Below are 18,150 nucleotides of genomic sequence, written 5' to 3'. Positions count from 1 at the left end.
ACTCTGTTCTGAATAAGAGCAACTCTTGCCTTCAGCAATTAAGCAGCCTTTGAACATGACATACTGTGTTTTAGAGAAAGGCCCTTGGTTTCATTCTTTCTGCAACCACCACCCAAATCCCAGAACACACTGTGCTTTCTGGTGCTTCAAGTCTAAGCAATTTCAAAAATGTCTTTGCAAGTGCTAGCCAGCCAGATAGACATGTGTTAGTCATCCATACTTTATTCAAACAATGTCAGCCTTGCGAGGTAGTCCAGACAGGAAGTATGACCAGATGGATTAATTCTACTTTATTGTAAGGTTACATTAACAGAATCTTGCAAGTCTGAAAGTACATCTTTCCATCACATCTCCTTTACAGCGCAAGAAATTAGAGAGGGTCAAGCCCTCGGTTCCATGTGCCAAATTAATCAGATAGTGAACCTCAGCAGTTATTCCTATAGTGGAGAAGTTTTGTGGAAAACCTTTCTAGCTCTCTTGTATGAGCATCGGGAATGTGAGGAGGCACATGTGAAAAACTTGTTAAGTTAGGTGGATTTTTCAGGAGCCATTAGCCACAATTACTCATGCATGCCCTCAGAATCCCAGACTACCAAACCCAAAGTTCCTAAAGATGTGGCATAACAGACTTGCTTTATATATTGATAGCCAGTTTCCTGTTGCATAGAAGTTATAATTCCAATTCATTGGAAATAACATGAATGATAGGATTCTTATAGTATCCTACTAATTTTTCAGATTCGATTGAATAGCCGTGGACTTATCTATTCTGTGGGCTTGTTGCTGGCCTCAGTTTTTGTCACTGTAAGTATATCTTCCTTTTGTTTTATAAAAAGCAATAGTAGCCATATTAGCCATGAGGGAAAAAAATCCAAAATCCACAGAGTCAATACCTGTGGCTGATCTTCAAACTGTCAGTACCAGTTTACATGTTTAGATGGAATGAGGGGGAGCATTTAGACCTGAAAATTGGATCTTATCAGATTGTACCAAGGATAAAACTGAACATTTTTAAAAATCAGTTACATGCAATATTATAAATCTGTTGGATTTTCCATATGAGCATCTCTTTGTCAAGGAACTTGGGCCAAACTGTTTTTATTGGATGAGAAAGTACTGCTGAGAGATTTATAAGAGAGGTTAATGGAGAGAAGATTATTCACATTGGCTCAAGGATATAGGAGAGCCAGCTCTAGATTTATATAGTAGTAATGGCTTCCTCTCTATTTCTAGGTGTTTGGAGTTCATTTGAACAAGTGGAAGTTGGATAAGAAGCTGGGGTTTGTGTGCCTTTCCCTCTATGGAATCTTCTTGTGTTTCTCCATCATGACAGAATTTAATGTCTTCACTTTTGTAAATTTGCCTATGTGCAGAGATCACTGATCCTATGGACGGACTGCTGAGAGGCAACTGCCTTCTGTACCAGTGCAATATGAAAATAGTTGGCATTTCCAAGCAGTATGAGGTCCCCCATGAAGGCTGTGAAGTTCATTGGGTCCTCTCCTTGTCTTGGCTTAGTCTCTTTCTAAGCCATCTTTTCACACATACAGACACTTATCTGGAAACCACCTATACTGATGTGAAGATTTACAAATTCAGAAACTCTGATGGGCCATCTAACTTTTACCTGGCCCTGAGCCAGAGAAACTGAACTATTGCAGTTTTTTTTTAACTTATTTGATGGAAGACTAATTTATGAATCGAGATTATAGCTAAGATACAAAGAAGAGGGTACATTGCATCGACTGCTTTGTGAGAAAAATGAACGGAAGTTATTTAATTCTTTTTTCCTAAAAAAGCTTCCTTGCAGCTTATTTACTCTGCAGAATACTGCGTTTCATTGGATGATTCCAGTGTTACAAACAGCGCTGTGAGAGCTGAATTCCAGGTACTTATTAACAAGAATGAACTTGTACATTTTCAGAAGAAGTACACAATGACTTCCTTATGGGAAGTAATGTATCCCTGAAAGAGATTTGGGAGGAATCTTAACTGAATTCAGACTGTAGAGTTGAACCTTGCTGCCATTTTATTCTTAACAGCAGAATGTGATCACTAGATTGTTTAGAATATTTCCAAGCAATAGTTTTAGGCCTACCAGCCCTGGAGGGCTCATGGGATGGAGTCCTGGTTTTTAACTTGATTATTGCCAAGAAAACTACATGGATGTATCCATGAAGCCACCAGGAGCCAAACGTGACTCAAAGGAGATTTAACTTTTTTTTTTTCCTTTTAATTTAAAATGTAATGCCTGGACTAATCTGTTATGGGTTCTCAATATTTATTGAGAATATTTCCTTAGCACTTTTAGATTGAAAAGTACTTTATGACCCTCCTTTTCCTCTTTATCCTGGCAACAGTTCCTTAAGGTAAGTCCCATGTCTTAAAAAATAGTGAACTGCAGCTGAGAAAGTAGGTGTCCCTGCACATATCAGCTTCAGGACTGTGTTAAGGTCTGAGCCAAAATTGTTCTGATCCAAGATGAAACTCAGATTTTTGGATCATCAGACCATCTATCAATGTATGGAGATTGAAGAAGAGGAATTGGGTATAAAGGGACATTATTAGTTGAGAAGGGAACATAAGCACATGGCACATGTTTTAAAATAATTAGTTGTAGACACTGGTTTGTAAAAAGCATATTTTGCACATATATTATTGCTGATGTTATCATTTGCCATTCTGCGAAGGATACACTGGACCTGGGTGGGCATATTATTTGTTTTTCCTTTCTTATCCCACTGGGAGGTTTGCTTATGCAAGCCCTATTTTAAGAATCTTTGTTGGTGGATTGTTCCTGCTATTTACCACAAAATTGCATAGCACTTATTTTTAGTTTTCTTGAACCTTGGACAGAGAGGATTAGATTTTGAGAAGCTGAGAAGGCTATGAAAAAGTCCCTGTTCAGTGTTCTGTTGACTCTGCTGTCCTTAATGTGATTTACTCTGTTCACCCTGGAAATCCTGAAGACACCTCGGCTTCCATGTAGACCACATCCATCACCATTACATTTTCAGTGATAACAGCTGCATTCCTGACTGTCCCAGTGACATTTAGGCCTGGGCTGTCCTTTTTTGTTTTACTTGGTATGTATGTGTGTGCTTTGTTTTATTCTGTTTTTATAAGACAAGATCTTTTGCTAGGCAAATGTACAAGATAGATTTAATCTATATAATCCACACAAGTCATTCTTAACAGAAAAACAACAAGCCGATGCCTGGCATTAACATTTCAGAGTTAATCATTCTACCCACCAATTATACATTGGTGCACTTTCTTATTTATTTATTTAGCACTTCCTTATTTCAAATGAGTTTCTTTTTGGGATCGATAGTATGAAATAGTTCTGATTGCAGTCTCCATCATAGCACCTTGGTTTCTCTTATGGCTTCCACAGCTGAGTTTTCCTTCGATCCTGAGTCATCCACATACATGGCTAGTTTATAGCAACCCAGATAGAATAAATGTATTAATACATACTTACAGTTTAACAGAGAAAGGTTTGCTCTTTCTCCACCTCTCTCTCTCTCACGCAAATAAACATCACTTGCCATTTCCTCCCTTGTGCTCATTTTTAGGATTTTCAATTCCGTGTCAGACAGATGCAATAACATTGTCAGAGCTCTTACGTTCTTACACTAATTTAATATTCTAATGTATTTCGAGGGTCTATAACTGCTTTCCAGATTTTCTATCTTTTGCTAATTAACCATTGAACATCTATCATGGAAAGAGCCAGTTCAGTGTAGTGGTTAAAGGATGGGACTAGAAGCCAGGAGGCAGTAGGTTCTGATCCTTCCTCAGGCACAGAAGCCAGCTGGTGACCTTGGGCCATTCACTGTTTCTCAGCCCTAGGAAGAGGGTAATGACAAACCACTTCTAAAAATGTTGTCAAGGGTAAAGAAAAAGTCTTGTCATGGTGTTTTTGTACACTGCAGAGAAATTCTGAGTTTTAACTTAGGGCAAATAATTGGTCCATATGGGGATCTAGCACGTTTTTAAACTTTAAATTGACAATACACCCTTGCATAGGTGTGAAATGCAGAGAGAAATAAATAGTGGCAATCACTGTCTTTTCAGAGATGTTTGTCCACTGTTACTGATTTTTTCATTAAGGATTGCTTAATATGCTCCTATGAAATCTTAGGATTCTTGTAACACATTGCTTTTAACATCTGCCATGCCTTCTTCATTCTGTTTTTAATTAAATGATTAGTTATGGTCACTCAACACATTTCCTTTGATCAAGCCATTTTAGTATCCAGAAAAAAAATATACAGTGGTACCTCGGGTTACAAATTTAATCCATTCCGTGACTCTGGTCGCAACCCGATTTGTTCGCAACCCAAAGCAAATTTTCCCATAAGGTTCAATGTAATTACCGTTAATCCGTTCCAGCGTCCGCGGACCACATGTCAAGGGCGGAAAAACAGCCGCGGACCACGCGGCAGGGCGGAAAAATGGCCACGGACCACGCAGCAGGCCAGAAAAACTACCGCGGACCACATGGCACGGGCAGAAAAATGGCCGCGGACCACGTGGCACGGGCGGAAAATGGCCGCGGACCACGTGGCACGGGCGGAAAAATGGCCGCGGACCACGTGGCACGGGCGGAAAATGGCCGCGGACCACGTGGTACGGGCGGAAAAATGGCCGCGGACCACGTGGCATGGGCAGAAAATGGCCGCGGACCACGTGGCACGGGCGGAAAAATGGCCGCGGACCACGTGGCATGGGCAGAAAATGGCCGCGGACCACGTGTCACAGCGGAAAATGGCCGCAGATCCAGTTCATACCCCGAGGCGGAGTTCGCAAACCGAGGTAAATTTTTGCAGCCGGAGTTGGTCGCAACCCGAAAAGTTCGTAAGCAGAGGCATTCGTAACCCAAGGTACCACTGTATTTTTAAAACATTCATGATTATTTCTTCCTCTTGGTTGCATAATAGATTGTATACAGAAATCCATTTCACATCATCCATACGATGAGGGTGGGTTGTTCCCATTGTCAACACAACACAATTTATTGGTGAGACTTTTATACTGCTTCAGTCTTGACCAACTCTAAATGATCCCCTTGGAATTTTCTGTAACTCCCCACCTCCTCAAAACACAGTGTCTTTTCAAAACAAAATAGAATGAAAGGAGAGCCTGAAATGTCACCATGTCCCCAGTACATATATAGCAATACTTTGAAGGTAAAACATAATATAGGGTGGTGGGGAGTGTGGCTGCTAAAAATTTCACAGTGACATGTGTCGCTAGTGTAAAATTCTTCACTTTGCATCACTCTCTTTATGGAAGGTGAATAATACCAGGCTAAATTTGTATCATTGTATTAATGGAACACAGGTTCAGCTTTACAACTATCCATTCAACAGTAACAGACTAACTGGGGAACAGATTAACATTTAAAGCCAAATGTTAAACTGAGAGTTGATCCTAATTTTAACAAGTAGAGGAAGGCTGGTGGATATTTCCTACCCTCTCCTCTCAGCAGCTCCCAGCATGGCATATCCCACTAGCCCACCTTCTCCCCATCTTCTCCATGCCTTCATTAGCCTCCCACTCCTCAGCTGCCACTGCCAATGCACTGACATGATATACTGTCTCATCTCAGCACTCTTCCTCTTTCCGGTCATTGCACTGATGTCCCAACACAGCATATGTCCATGGCTGCCTACCCTTGATCTTTTCAGCACTTTCCCTTCACTCCCTGACTTTCTCTCAGCCACATGTCCCAGTGTGGCAGATCCCAGCTCCTTTATTTTAAAGTTAAACTTCATGAAAGAATCTTCCCAACGAAGCTGTGAACAGTTTTGTTTCATTTACCATGTCATAAACTGGCCCATATTATTGTCCCGGAGAAACAGTATAGGCTGAAATGCATTGCAGTCTGACTTCAGTTGGATATAGGCAGAATTAGGGAGATATAAAATAGGAGGGGGAAGCAAATACAGGTAGTCCTCAGTTAATGACTGTAATTGGGACTGGGAACTCCATTGCTAAGCAACACTGTCATAAAGCAGAAAATCACATGACTGCACTGACTTACAGCAGCAGTTAAGTAAATCATGCATGGTCATTAAACGTGACATCGTGTCACTGCAACTTGCAACTTTCTGTTAGCTTCCCCATTGGCTTTGCTTGTCAGAAGCTGGCAATAAAGGTCACAAATGGTGATCACGTGACCACAGGATACTGCGACCATCGTAATTGCAAGCTGATTGTCAAGCGTTCGAATTGTGATCACATGACCACAGAGACACTGCAATGGCTGCAACTTTGAGGACCGTCCATAAATCTCGTTCAGCACCATAACTTTGAATGGTCGCTGAATAAGTGGTTGCTAAGTGAGGACTATCTGTAGCAAGGTTTTTAATACAGAGTAGATAGTTCTTGACTGCAAGGGAAAAGGTGGTTGTGAGCTCTTGGTTGGCCAAGAAGCTCCCTCCATGATACTGCTGAATGAGTGTCTCATAGGGAAGAGGCAAGTACTCAGTAAAAACGGCTATGCAGCATGACCCTGTGTCTCATGAGAGATGGTTGCACATATCCCCCACATACATATGCTGTACTTAGACTTCAAGGGAATATTGCTTGGAATGATGAGTAAGCTCAGGTGTTAGATTTTCAGAGCAATTGGCACAATTTCCCTAGGATATGGGATTGCTTGATTAAGTGTTCTGGCCATTCGCTCAGTCTACTAGAATAGTGATGGAAACTGAATACTATAGTAGGATAGCTAATAAGGCCCTGAAACCTTACTGCTAGAGGTTCCAGTTTAAGATACACACATACACACATCACTCATATACTACAGGATAACATCCCATACTCAAATCTTAAAGTTAATGGTACTATCTTCTCAGGCAAGATATACTAAAAATAATGGGAGCAGCTCCCCCTGTCTTCCTTGCAAGTAGAAAATTCAGCTTTTGATTTAGTACTAACTTCCATAGAAGAAAAGGTTGAGTTAGTTTCCCTTTAAACTGTCCCCCCAAAGAAGTAAAAACAGCTGTTTTTTCCCTATGTAAGTTTGCTAGCAACTTGTAATAAAAATGTTTTAGCCCATAGTACTTCCTTCTCTGGCTTTATTCTTAATAATTAGGAACAATAAAAATATTAAGGCATTTTTGAGGGACATATTGGAGTTGATGTGAATTTATTTTATATGAGAATGTAATATTTAAAAAATAAGCAATAAAAGATGGGACAAGAAGTTATTGTTTAAAACATAGATTTAATTAGTTCAGGCTTCTCCATCATAAAAGTGGAAATGATTCAATTTTGTGAATGGTAGCTTTGGTTGCTCCAAGTTAAGTGACATGTTTATTTTCATTTTTTATACATAAAATAAGTAGAATCATAACATACTTATTTTAAAATGTGTTTCTTTTTGCTGAAGGTTTAAACTATATATTGTATGTTGAAAGTTGATCTTATCTCATTTTAGGCATTGATGTTTTACAAGAATAGTATCAGCTGCTTTGTTTTGTATAGCCTTGATAAAAGAATTTTTCCAGAACACGCTGGATTCAATAAAACCTGCCTACTGGCACTTGAGATATTATCCCCCTTGATCTGTTTTTCAGTACCTGCCCTCTTCTTCTTTTTGTTCAAAGATGTTATAGTTGATGGTATCAAAGGCTGCTGAGATCTCTAAGAGAACTAGTAGGTCCACACATCCAGGGGGGATCCCAGCTTTGTCATTCACCAAAATAATTGGTCTCTGTCCCATTTCCCAGCCCAATTGCAATAGGGCCAGATAAGTTGCATCCTGGAGTTAATGATGAATTCAATGAGTGATCTCTAAGTAAGTTAAAATTAAACTTAGTGCTATTATGCTAGTCAGAATTTAGGAGTGGGAGATAAATTTAAGAGTAGAGTGCTCACCTGTGTTTATGAGGCCCAAACAACTTGCCCACAATTCATTTAATCCTATCAGCACCATTGGCTTGACAGCAGCCCAGAAATGTCACATCCTGAAGCCAGATTTGAGGACAATCCTTAAGGAACTGATAACAAGCAGTTTCAAATGTTTTTTCCCCTTTTGGATCATAATTACACATAACTAAAGACCATGCTATAATAGTTAACTCATTTGATGTTTTATGTTAATTGGTGGATAAAAAGAAATTCTGTGGCCCCTAGCCTTAGGTGAGGAGAAGGAAGAGGTATAAAGCCTCTCTGTTGCATTTATGTCATCTGTTTCAGTTATATGTGGTTGCCCTTAGATGAGTAAGGAACAAACTTTTGGAATGTCAGGTTGGGATTACACACTGTAGCTAGAGTTCTACAAGATGAGAAATGACTACATCCATCCCACAGGAAAAATAGAGGGTCTGGCTTGGGAAGACTGCTGAATTGGTGAGTTGTTTTTTTTTAAAAAAAGATTAGACTGATTTATTTAAAAAATAGAGAGAAGCCGAAGGAGGAAAAGAGACAATCCCATACCATTGTCAGATTTCCCTCCTTGAAGTCTCGACTGAAAACAGTTAATCCAAAGAAGAATCTAAGAGCTCTGACTAATAGTATTTCTTAGAAGGAAGGTTAATGTTACAACATTAGAATCCCAGCTACTTTCAAATGATATGTGGAATATATAGGCAGTTTAGGGCAACAAAAGTATTGTTGGTTTCCTGACACTTTTTCTATTTAGGGGGATGAAAGCTTGACTCTAGGCTGTACCTCTTCCCTGTTTTGATCACTGTCATTCCTATCAGTGTGAGTGAAACCTGGTGTATTTATATGTCTGCCCAATTCATGCATATAGATAAGTGGAACTCACTGTCTCTCATGCTTACCGATCATATATCTTTTTTTTCCAGCCTGATATCAGAAGAGGGCTGGGATACTAGAGGAAGACTAGGCAGGAAAACATATCATTCTTCTCTCTAAATACCCCTTTTTCTGTTTATATTTTAATGAGATAACTACACAGGCAATAAAAGTGCCGTCTTGTCATTCAGTTTGGTCTTAAGCAAGATGCTTGAACTAGCCTAGTGGAATTCTTAAGGTATTTTCCCCCATTGTTAACTTACCTATGCAACATCACAAATTACTTACGGAGCTCCCCTCATTTTCAGAAACACTTTGCTACATAATATGATTAAGTGGGTAGAACCCATGCTGGCTAGGGAATTTGGGGAGTTGGTCTACACATCTTAAAGTTGCTGAGATTGAAAAACACAGCTCTAGGTCATATATCTTTATTATTTTGTCAGGCATAATCTCTGGAATGAGCCAAGTGGGTAATACTTTTAAAGTTAAGAGAAAGGGAGAAACAGCAGGGACCCAAAATTGTGTAACTGTGAGGTAGAACAAAAAAAATGAAGATAAAAATAGCAGTCTTCCACAGGTTCTTAGGATCCATTGCTGACCAGAAATAAAATAAATTATTTCTCTACAAAGAGGGTAAGAATTGTGCATACCTTTATTGGGGAAGACATATATACTTCAAGACACTGTTCCCAAGCATAGGTATGTGACCCTTCAAGGAAACTCATGTCTGTTTTTTTTTTTTTTTTTTACAGTAACACGAGAAATAGGCATACATCTTTCATATAAAAGCAATCACCAAAGGTGAACGCTTAAACAATCTCAGGAATTAGAGCAGAATTAGAGACAATTTCTCAAGGATCTTTTTTTAATTCATCATTGACACATACTAAAAGGAAATGTGAACTAAACTATTTTAGTATATTGATATGCTTCCATTTCAGGCAATTCTGTTGGAATTAAAGCCCTACAATCACACATCAAAGAGATTAAAACTTCTTTCCTTTCTCTGAAATACTGTGGGTCTTAGAAAATATTTATTTATCAAATAACAGAGTGATATTGAGCAATAATTGTATCTTGTACTTGGCCAGTCAAACTTCCTTCACAAATTACAGACCTCTAACATATATATCTCTTATATATATGTATATACAGATATACGTTCATAAAGCTTCCCCCATTACAGAAGTGAGACATTTGTATAATTGTTTTGGATTGAATATTAAATAAAAAACCAAATTCCAGATGATTTCATAGGAGTATAGTTAAGGAAAAAAAAAACTATCAAACCTTGAGGTGGATCAAAGTTGAAACCATTTAAGATAGAAGGTATGAGGTGCAATTTTTGAATGTCTTTCAAATTCCAAGTTCTCTCAGAGGAGGAAAAAAAACCCCTATTTCTTCTAGAACATTATATCCCCATCTAATCATTTGCTGTGATTGTTTTCTTCCTTCCTTCCTTGGAGAGCTTGGCCCATTCTACCCTTCATTCTTATTTCATGTCATTGTCTTTTTAGATAAGACCTATGTCCAATTGAATTGGATTTGCCTAGTCTGCTTTCTACTATAGATGAATGCAGTCAATAGCGCATTGGCATCATTTACTAGAGCTGTACAGCACTTCGGGTTCAATTCTAAAGATATTCTTCCATGCCCATGAACACAAATGGGGCTGCAACTCTTTAAACCAGTTATATTTTTCCCAAGATTATGTAGCTGCCAGGGGGAAAAAAATTAGCTGCTTTAAAGAGTTATAAGCAGGTGCTGTGTTCACATCCTCATATCTCCATAGCACATCCACTGGGTTTATTTATTCACTGGGTTTAAAGACGGAGGTCAGCTGAAGGACCATTAGGGAAATAGAGAAGAGCTGGCTGTGATTTATCCCTTGGAAAAATTGAGGAGGAAGGCACCCCAGTGGACAAAAGATGATGCCTCTTTCTTTCCTCTCCCTGCTCCTGAATATTGTACTTCCTTATTTGTACATAATCAAAACTATAGTAACTGTAATGTCTTTCCACAGATGTTCTTAAGATTTTGGTACTTTGCTTGTATCCTGTTTTCTTCTATTGACCTTTCTTTGTATCTTCAAATGTATTGTCTCACACTGAAAGTGCATGTTTAGGGTGTAGCTTTAGATTGTACGAAAATATGTAGAGCAAATGGAATTAATCTATTTGTTTCTGTCATTCTACTAAGAGATCATAGACTGAGTTGTTGGTAGAAAAAAGTAATTCTGTTCTGTATTTTCATAACATTAAGTTTCCAAAGAAGAAAGTGATATTTCCAAAGTGGAGTTTGCACTCAGTATATATAAATTAATCTTGTCTATATAATTTACATCCAGTTTGCCATATGAAATGAGGTATGCTATTCCCACCTTTTTGAAATAAGTCATAGTACCCCCGACTACTGACTAACCCAGCTGGATGGCTGCAGTTTTTATGAATATTTAAATATTCTTGAAGACTGGACATCCTCTACTAAACAATATTTAAAGCAAATCAGTTGTGCATATAAGTGGTTGGACACATTTTGTCCTTATTTTTTTAAAATTAAGAAACATAGATTTATATTCAGGTTTGTACCTTGAAACTTTGTATTCTCACCCCATGGTAGCTGGCTGCCATTTGAATAAAAAAGAAATTAGTTTTGGCTGCTGCTGAGCTAATAATTGCTGTCAGCAATTTAAAAGCCTAAAAAAATGGCAATGGCTAGTTTTTCATATTTTTATCAGGCAGTAAACTGGTAATCTATCAGCCCAGTCATGTGTATAATGTATCAGATCTAATTGGGTATAGCTTACCTTTGTAACTTTTATAGTATTTTCTCATTAGTAGTATTACTGAACCTAAGCCCTTTCTTTGAATACAGTATAAGGTTTAATTTTTGTGCTGGTGCTTATACAATTATCCATATATTTATTGTATTTATTTTTCATTGAAAATATAGATTTTGTATCAGGGAAGCAATCTTTATTCCAGAAGGATATAGAAACTGAAAATGAAATTTGACTAATATACTTTTATTCTGTATGAGAACACCACTCCAAATGAGCCATCTGCTTTTGTGCTTTTCTATAACAAAACTGAAACTGAAAGAGTTTAAACATGAGGGGTGTAATCTGCCCAGAGGTTCTTCTGCACAAATTTCACTGATATAAATGAGCAGTGTGCAAGGAATTAAAGCAATGACTTTTAGGTGGGCTATGCCTATTATCAATTTTTGAGCTGGTCTAAATCTATTAAATTGCCATATTTACTCTCATACTTTAATCAGAGTTTCTCAACCTTGGCAACTTTAAGATGAGTGGACTTCAACTTCCAGAATTCTGGGAGTTGAAATCCACTCATCTTAAAGTTGCTAAAGTTGAGAAACACTGCTTTAAATAATGTGTATATATACATTTAGCCTATAAGTGGCACATCTCTCCATGGTGCACACTGATTGTACCTTTGTTCTTTTTTATAAGCAGCACAAGGTAATAATGGCTCAGGTTTTGCTAGTACATTTGTGTGTGCATGCATATGTTTATACAAGGCACCAAATGGTCACCTGTCTCTAAACCTACAGCCTTTTCCTGTGATCCTTGGTGTTTCAATAAAGATAGAAAAATACATGAAACCAACTCATGTTTTGGGGCCAATTATTTTTCTATGTATTTTTAATTTATCACTAAAATAAAATAAGATGACGCTTTTACAAGCTGCACTTAAGAACTGTACTGCATTTCATACAATGGCAGGAATATTGGATATTTCTGGACCATAAACGTGGAGGAAGCCTGCTTTCTTTGGCACAGATGAACATCTCTTCCCTTTCCCTGTACACACAAACTATTGTATCATCACTTTCCAACTTACACTGCAGTTGTAGTGTAAGTTCTATTTGTAAACTACAAATAGAAACAAGCTGTAGGCTTAGGAAGGCTCTTTGTTCTCTAAACTTGACATTGAATGCCTAACAGCTGGCAAAAGTGGAGCAGAAATTTCTCACCTCTGGCACAAGCAGAAAATATTCATGTGCTGGACTGTCTAACTACTGGGAAAATTAAGAAGTAAGCCCCATCTTCCCCCTTTATGTACTAATTCCATGTATTCTAACCCCTTTATTCAATGGAGGAACACAGTGAGAATCATGTGACAATGGGAGATTTCAGCTACCCTGACACCTAACAGTGCAAGGAGTCAGAGGTCCAGCAAATTCCTTTCCTCTCTCGATGATAATTTCATTTGTCAGAAAGTAAAATGCTTTTTGGGTATCTCAGAAATAAAAAGAAATATGAAGTGATTGCAGAACTACTAATATTTAACTCTTGGAGAACCAGCAAAGTCCCAGAACAGTGGGTGTGACTACCTTTAAAAAAGGGGAAAATTTACAAGAAATTACAGGCTTGTCTCTTTAATAATTATACTGGACAAAAGTTCTGGAAGAGATTATTAAAGCATCTTCATGAACACTTGGATAGCACTGCAATGATTAACAAGGGCTAGGATGGCACCCTAACTTATCTCCCTTTCTGACAGAGCTTAGTAGACAGAGGAATGCCATGGACATAATGTACCTTGATCTCAAGACTTTTGTGATTTCCTCATTAACAAAATAGTAAAATATTAACTAGATGATAAACTGTTTGAATGATTCAAAACTGGCTGAATGATCACAGTCGGAATGTACTCATAAACGGCTCTGGAGAATAATACTGAGTGCAGTGCTATAAGGCTCTGACTGGGGCTTTATGCTGTGCAACATTTTTATTGATTAATTGGATGAAGGGGTTGAGGGGATGATTATCACATCTGCAGACAACACAAAAGTATGGGTAGTTGCTGACACTTTACAAGAGAAAGAAAAGGTTCAAAAAGATCTGGACAGGTTTGGGCAATGAGCTGAAATAAATAGGATAAAATTGAACAGGGAGAAATGTAAAGTACTGAATTTGGGGAGAAATGTAAAGTACTGAATTTGAAGAGAAAAATATACAAGTATTTGCTGGGGAAACTGGCTCAGCAGTTGTACCTGTGAAAAGGATCTGGGCGTTCCAGTACATCACAAGTTGAACATGAGCCAATAGTGTGATGCAGCTGCTAAAAATGCCGTTTTGGGATACATTAACAGGAGCATCAAGTCTACAGTACATTACAAGAAGTAATTGGCCCAGTCTGCTCTTCCTTGTCAAGCCCCACTTGGAATACTATGTGAAGTTCAGGGCACCACAGGCTAAAAATGACATGAACAGTGGAGCAGGTCAGAAGAGGGCTACCAAGATGGTAAGGGGACTGGAAACCAAGTCCTATAAGGAATGGCCAAATGTTTTGCCTGTAGACAAGGTGGTGGTATGATAGCAATCGAGATATTTACTATAAAGCAGCCTTTCTCAACCTTTTGACCCTGGAGGAACCCCTGAAATATTTTTCAGGCCTCGGCGAACCCCTGCACATTCAGGCTCAAATATAGGCCAGAAATTACAAAATTATTTTATTTGTTTCTTGCATAGGCCTGTATTCTTGCATATGCATTAACAGTGTTCTTAAACTAAAAATAAAGAATGAAACTTACCTCTTTAATGTGAAACCTGTGCTTGTTTTTTTGCTGCACAAATACTTAATTCTGGGACAAACTTGAGATAAGCACACAAGGATTTCATCTTCAACTGAAATAAGACAATTTCTGTCTTTGCTTTTGATGCTTGTTAAATAAGAAAAGTAAACACACAAGTAAAAAGTTGAAAACTGCAGCAAAATATTCAGTGCCTTCCTATGAATGCCAGGATACTCTTCTTTCACAGAAATCCAGAACTTGTCCATAGGCAGATCAGTGAATCTCATCTTGAGTGTACAATCTGACTACAGTTCACAAAGTTCTTTCTCTTCCTTCAAAGTGAAGTTCTCAGGCTGAGCAGAAGATGCAGAGAAAGGATCCTCACCCAGTCATACATTTTTGTTGAAAGGGAGAGAAAGTACTGATCAGTTTTGTTCTACAGTACTTCCAGGTGGTTTTCAATTAGATTTGAGACTTTCTGGTATCCTTCCTTACTCTCAAGCAGCAGTAGAAACATTTCAATATTTCCTTTTGCAACATGATTTTTCCAAACATTCAGTTTTCTTTTAAATCCAAGAATCTTGTCACTTGAAGTCAAAACATTTTCTCCAGTGCCTTTCAGAGACTTATTCATGTGATGAAAGATGTCCACTAAGTATGCTAGTTACTGCAACCATTCTCCATCTTCAAAGCACTCAGCAAAATGTGAATACTATTTTCAAAAAAATACTCCTGCAATTCTGCCTTCAGCTCAAACACCCTGTTGAGAACTCTTTCTCTGCTGAGCCACCATATTTTTCTGTGTGCAGCAGGAGACTTACATGCTCTTTGTCCAGGTTTTCACAGTTTTTTAAACATTCTTGAGTGAACTGGTCTTTGTTTAAATAAAGTTAATCATTTTTTGTAGCATCATCCAGAACTTTTTTCATTTCATCTCCAAGAGTTTTTGACACCAGCACCTCTCTGTGAACAAAGCAGTGTGTTGTGACAACATCAGGATTTTCTTTTCTTACAAGAGATACAAAACCTCTCATGGATCCAACCATTGATGGAGCACCATCAGTACAGATGCCAACACAGTTCCTCCAAGACAGACTTTTTGTTTCCAGATATAAAGACAAAACATTAAATATATCTTGGCCTTTGCATGCTACATGTAGTTATTTGCAGCAGAAAAAGCTTTCTTGAATTTCACCATCATTTACAAATTTTACAAATGCCATAACATGACATTTATTGGTGAAATCTGTTGATTCATCAACCTGAATAGAAAAGCTGCTTTTCTTCAATTTATCATACAAAACCTCTTCTGCATCATGTGATGGGTCATCAATACACCGACTTATTGTACTGTTTGATAGTGAAACCTTTTCAATTTCTTGTACTGCATCTGGTTCTAGCATTTTTCCCACTATTATTTTATATGCTGACATGGTTACTTTCTCACCCAAAACATGACTTTTACTTTGTTGTGTAATAAGTTCTGCTACTAAATAACTTGCTTCTTGGGCTTTTTTATTGACTTTCATTTTATTAACAAAAGCTTTAGTCTGTTTGTTCTGTGATTCCAATAGCCATTTAAAATAATCAGAACTTTTACTTGTCATATGGCTGTGATTTGTAGTTAAGTGTCTTTTTAATTGTGCTGGAGCCATTACCGCATTTGTAAGTTGTTTTCCACAGATGAGGCACAATGGAATAGGACAGCTTGGATCACCAATCCATGTAAAACCCATTGATAAATAGCTTTTATTGTAAAGATGGACTTTCTTTGAGCCCATTAATGCAGGTAAATGCCTGAGAAGATTTAAATTCTTCATTATCATCATTAAACTTATCGATATTGTCCGTTCTAGAATCCTCTTCTCTCACACACCTCTTCTTCAAAAATCACCACACTGAACCCTCAAACATGACTGAATAAATGTGTATGAAATTTATTTAATATTAAAATAACTACAGGAAAAACCACAAGGAAAAGATGCGGGGTGGGGAGGGGGAGACTGATGTCACAGATTAAATTGGATGAGTCAATTAATTTCTTGAAAAATGCACTTCTCCCTCCCTTTCCTGCAATATATTCCTCCCTTCCAGCAATGTATTCCTCCCTTCCTGCAATATAGTGTTCACCTGTTATCACCGGTATCCCCTATCTCGTGTCAAAAATTAAGAATGGATTCAATGAAATAAACACAGTCCTACAGCGCACTACCAGAGACCTCAGAAAGAGTTGTAACTAGATTTTTGTTCGGTCTTTGCTCATCACTGCAAGAGTATGTTGCCTGAATTTGAAATAACTTTTTAAATAAATCATGATCTCCCAGGGAATTCCTACTGACCTCTTACAGAACCCTAGGAAACCCTGCTGTAAAGGGTTGTCATATACTGTAGAGGAGGAATTGGACTTGTTCTCTGTTGCCCTGGACCAGAATCAACTGGGAAGCAGATCGATATTAGGAAAAATTTCCTAATGGTAAGGGCTGTCAACCAATGGAAAGGTTACCTCATAAAGTGGTAGATAACCAACTTTCTGAATTGCTTTAGCAGATCCTGCACTGAGCAGTTACAAGTTGGAGTAGATGATCTCTGAGAACACTTCCAATTCTGTGATAGTATGTAACCAACCAAATTACTCTCAAGAGAATGGAGAAGTTTGGACCTGGAGAGTTTTAATAAAACTGAAGAGACACAATGATGAATGTTTTGCATACTGTGATTGTATGAATATACTTGCTGAAAAAGGATGGTTTAATCTCTAATGCAAACAATTTCTTTGCTCTAGAGATTGTATGAAATAGTAGTGAATTTTTGTACTATTGCATAATCTTCATTACTGTAATTGTAAATAAATTTTTTAGAAGATTTTTAAATTTCATTCTGTGTAAAGAGGGGCAAAGAATTAAGCTTATACTGTATAGTCTGCTGAGATATTTCTTGCATAAGATTTATTGGAATTAATGTGAGTTATGCCTGTACAATATTGCATGTTCTTGCATACTTCTCATTCTTTTGAGTGGGACTTGCACATAAGAACCAGCGGCTGTGTCAATTGTACACTTAATAAACCATTTTGCTTTCCTTTTGGGAGTGCATAACTTCATCCTAAACACTACAACAAATGTGCAAGTATTGGTAAATATTAATGCAGTCCAAACAGCAATGTGCTCAGCCAAATGACAATGTAGCCTTTGTTAGATTTAGCCTTCATATACTAACTGACCTCTGAAGACAACATACAGAATCCTTACATTAATTTAAATGGAGCTTGTGTTTGTTCTGAAAATCTAAATATGCAGAGCTTCAGTGGAAGAAAATGCATAGCTCACTGATAATTAATCTAGCCCAGCCTTTCCCAACCTGGTGTTCTCCAGGTATATTAGATTACATTTCCCAGAATGCTGCTAATATATGGAAGCTTGGGACAAATAACAAGAGTCCAGAAGCAGGGCTGTTCTTCCATTCTCAAAATAGTTGGCAAGTGAAATGTACCATTAACAAGCAGATGAGATGGATGAATGGTTTTTTCTTGGTGAATTCATCTAGAGTCCTGAAGGTCTCAGGTTCAGGTATATACAGTATATGAACAATAAGTGGTGAAGAGTAATGAAAAGACTTCATCTTGAACACAAGCCTACATAGGTGGTGATTCTTTCCTTTCACTAAACTCTTTGAAACCCATTACAGTACAACAAATATATGTGCTTTTCTAAAGCTGGAGTTTAGCCAGGAGGTATTGATTCTGGGGCTTTGGGACAGAGGCTTAAATGTACATCTCAGTTCCTCTTGAAATCCACTCTTAAGATGGATGGAGGGACTCAAACATTTGGA

General features: G+C 37.9%; 1 protein-coding gene across 2 annotated transcripts in view; it reads left to right on the top strand.

Moving 5' to 3' along the window:
• SLC24A3 (solute carrier family 24 member 3) overlaps nt 1-17,363 on the top strand; it is a 199,601-nt gene extending 182,238 nt beyond the window's left edge. For both annotated transcript variants that reach the window (XM_088131436.1, XM_088131435.1), the window contains exons 16-17: nt 739-804; nt 1,234-17,363. In XM_088131436.1, the coding sequence (XP_087987562.1) occupies nt 739-804; nt 1,234-1,383 (216 nt within the window). In that variant the 3' untranslated portion in view covers nt 1,384-17,363. The remainder of the gene's footprint in view (nt 1-738; nt 805-1,233) is intronic.
• Nucleotides 17,364-18,150: the final 787 nt, after the last annotated feature.

This window comes from Python bivittatus, unplaced genomic scaffold, assembly GCF_059951505.1.
Source record: "Python bivittatus isolate LINGU-HERP-01145 unplaced genomic scaffold, Pbiv_v1 ctg000960_np1212, whole genome shotgun sequence".
NCBI classification, from domain to species: Eukaryota; Metazoa; Chordata; class Lepidosauria; order Squamata; family Pythonidae; genus Python; species Python bivittatus.
This window is presented reverse-complemented; position numbering and strand designations above follow the sequence as displayed.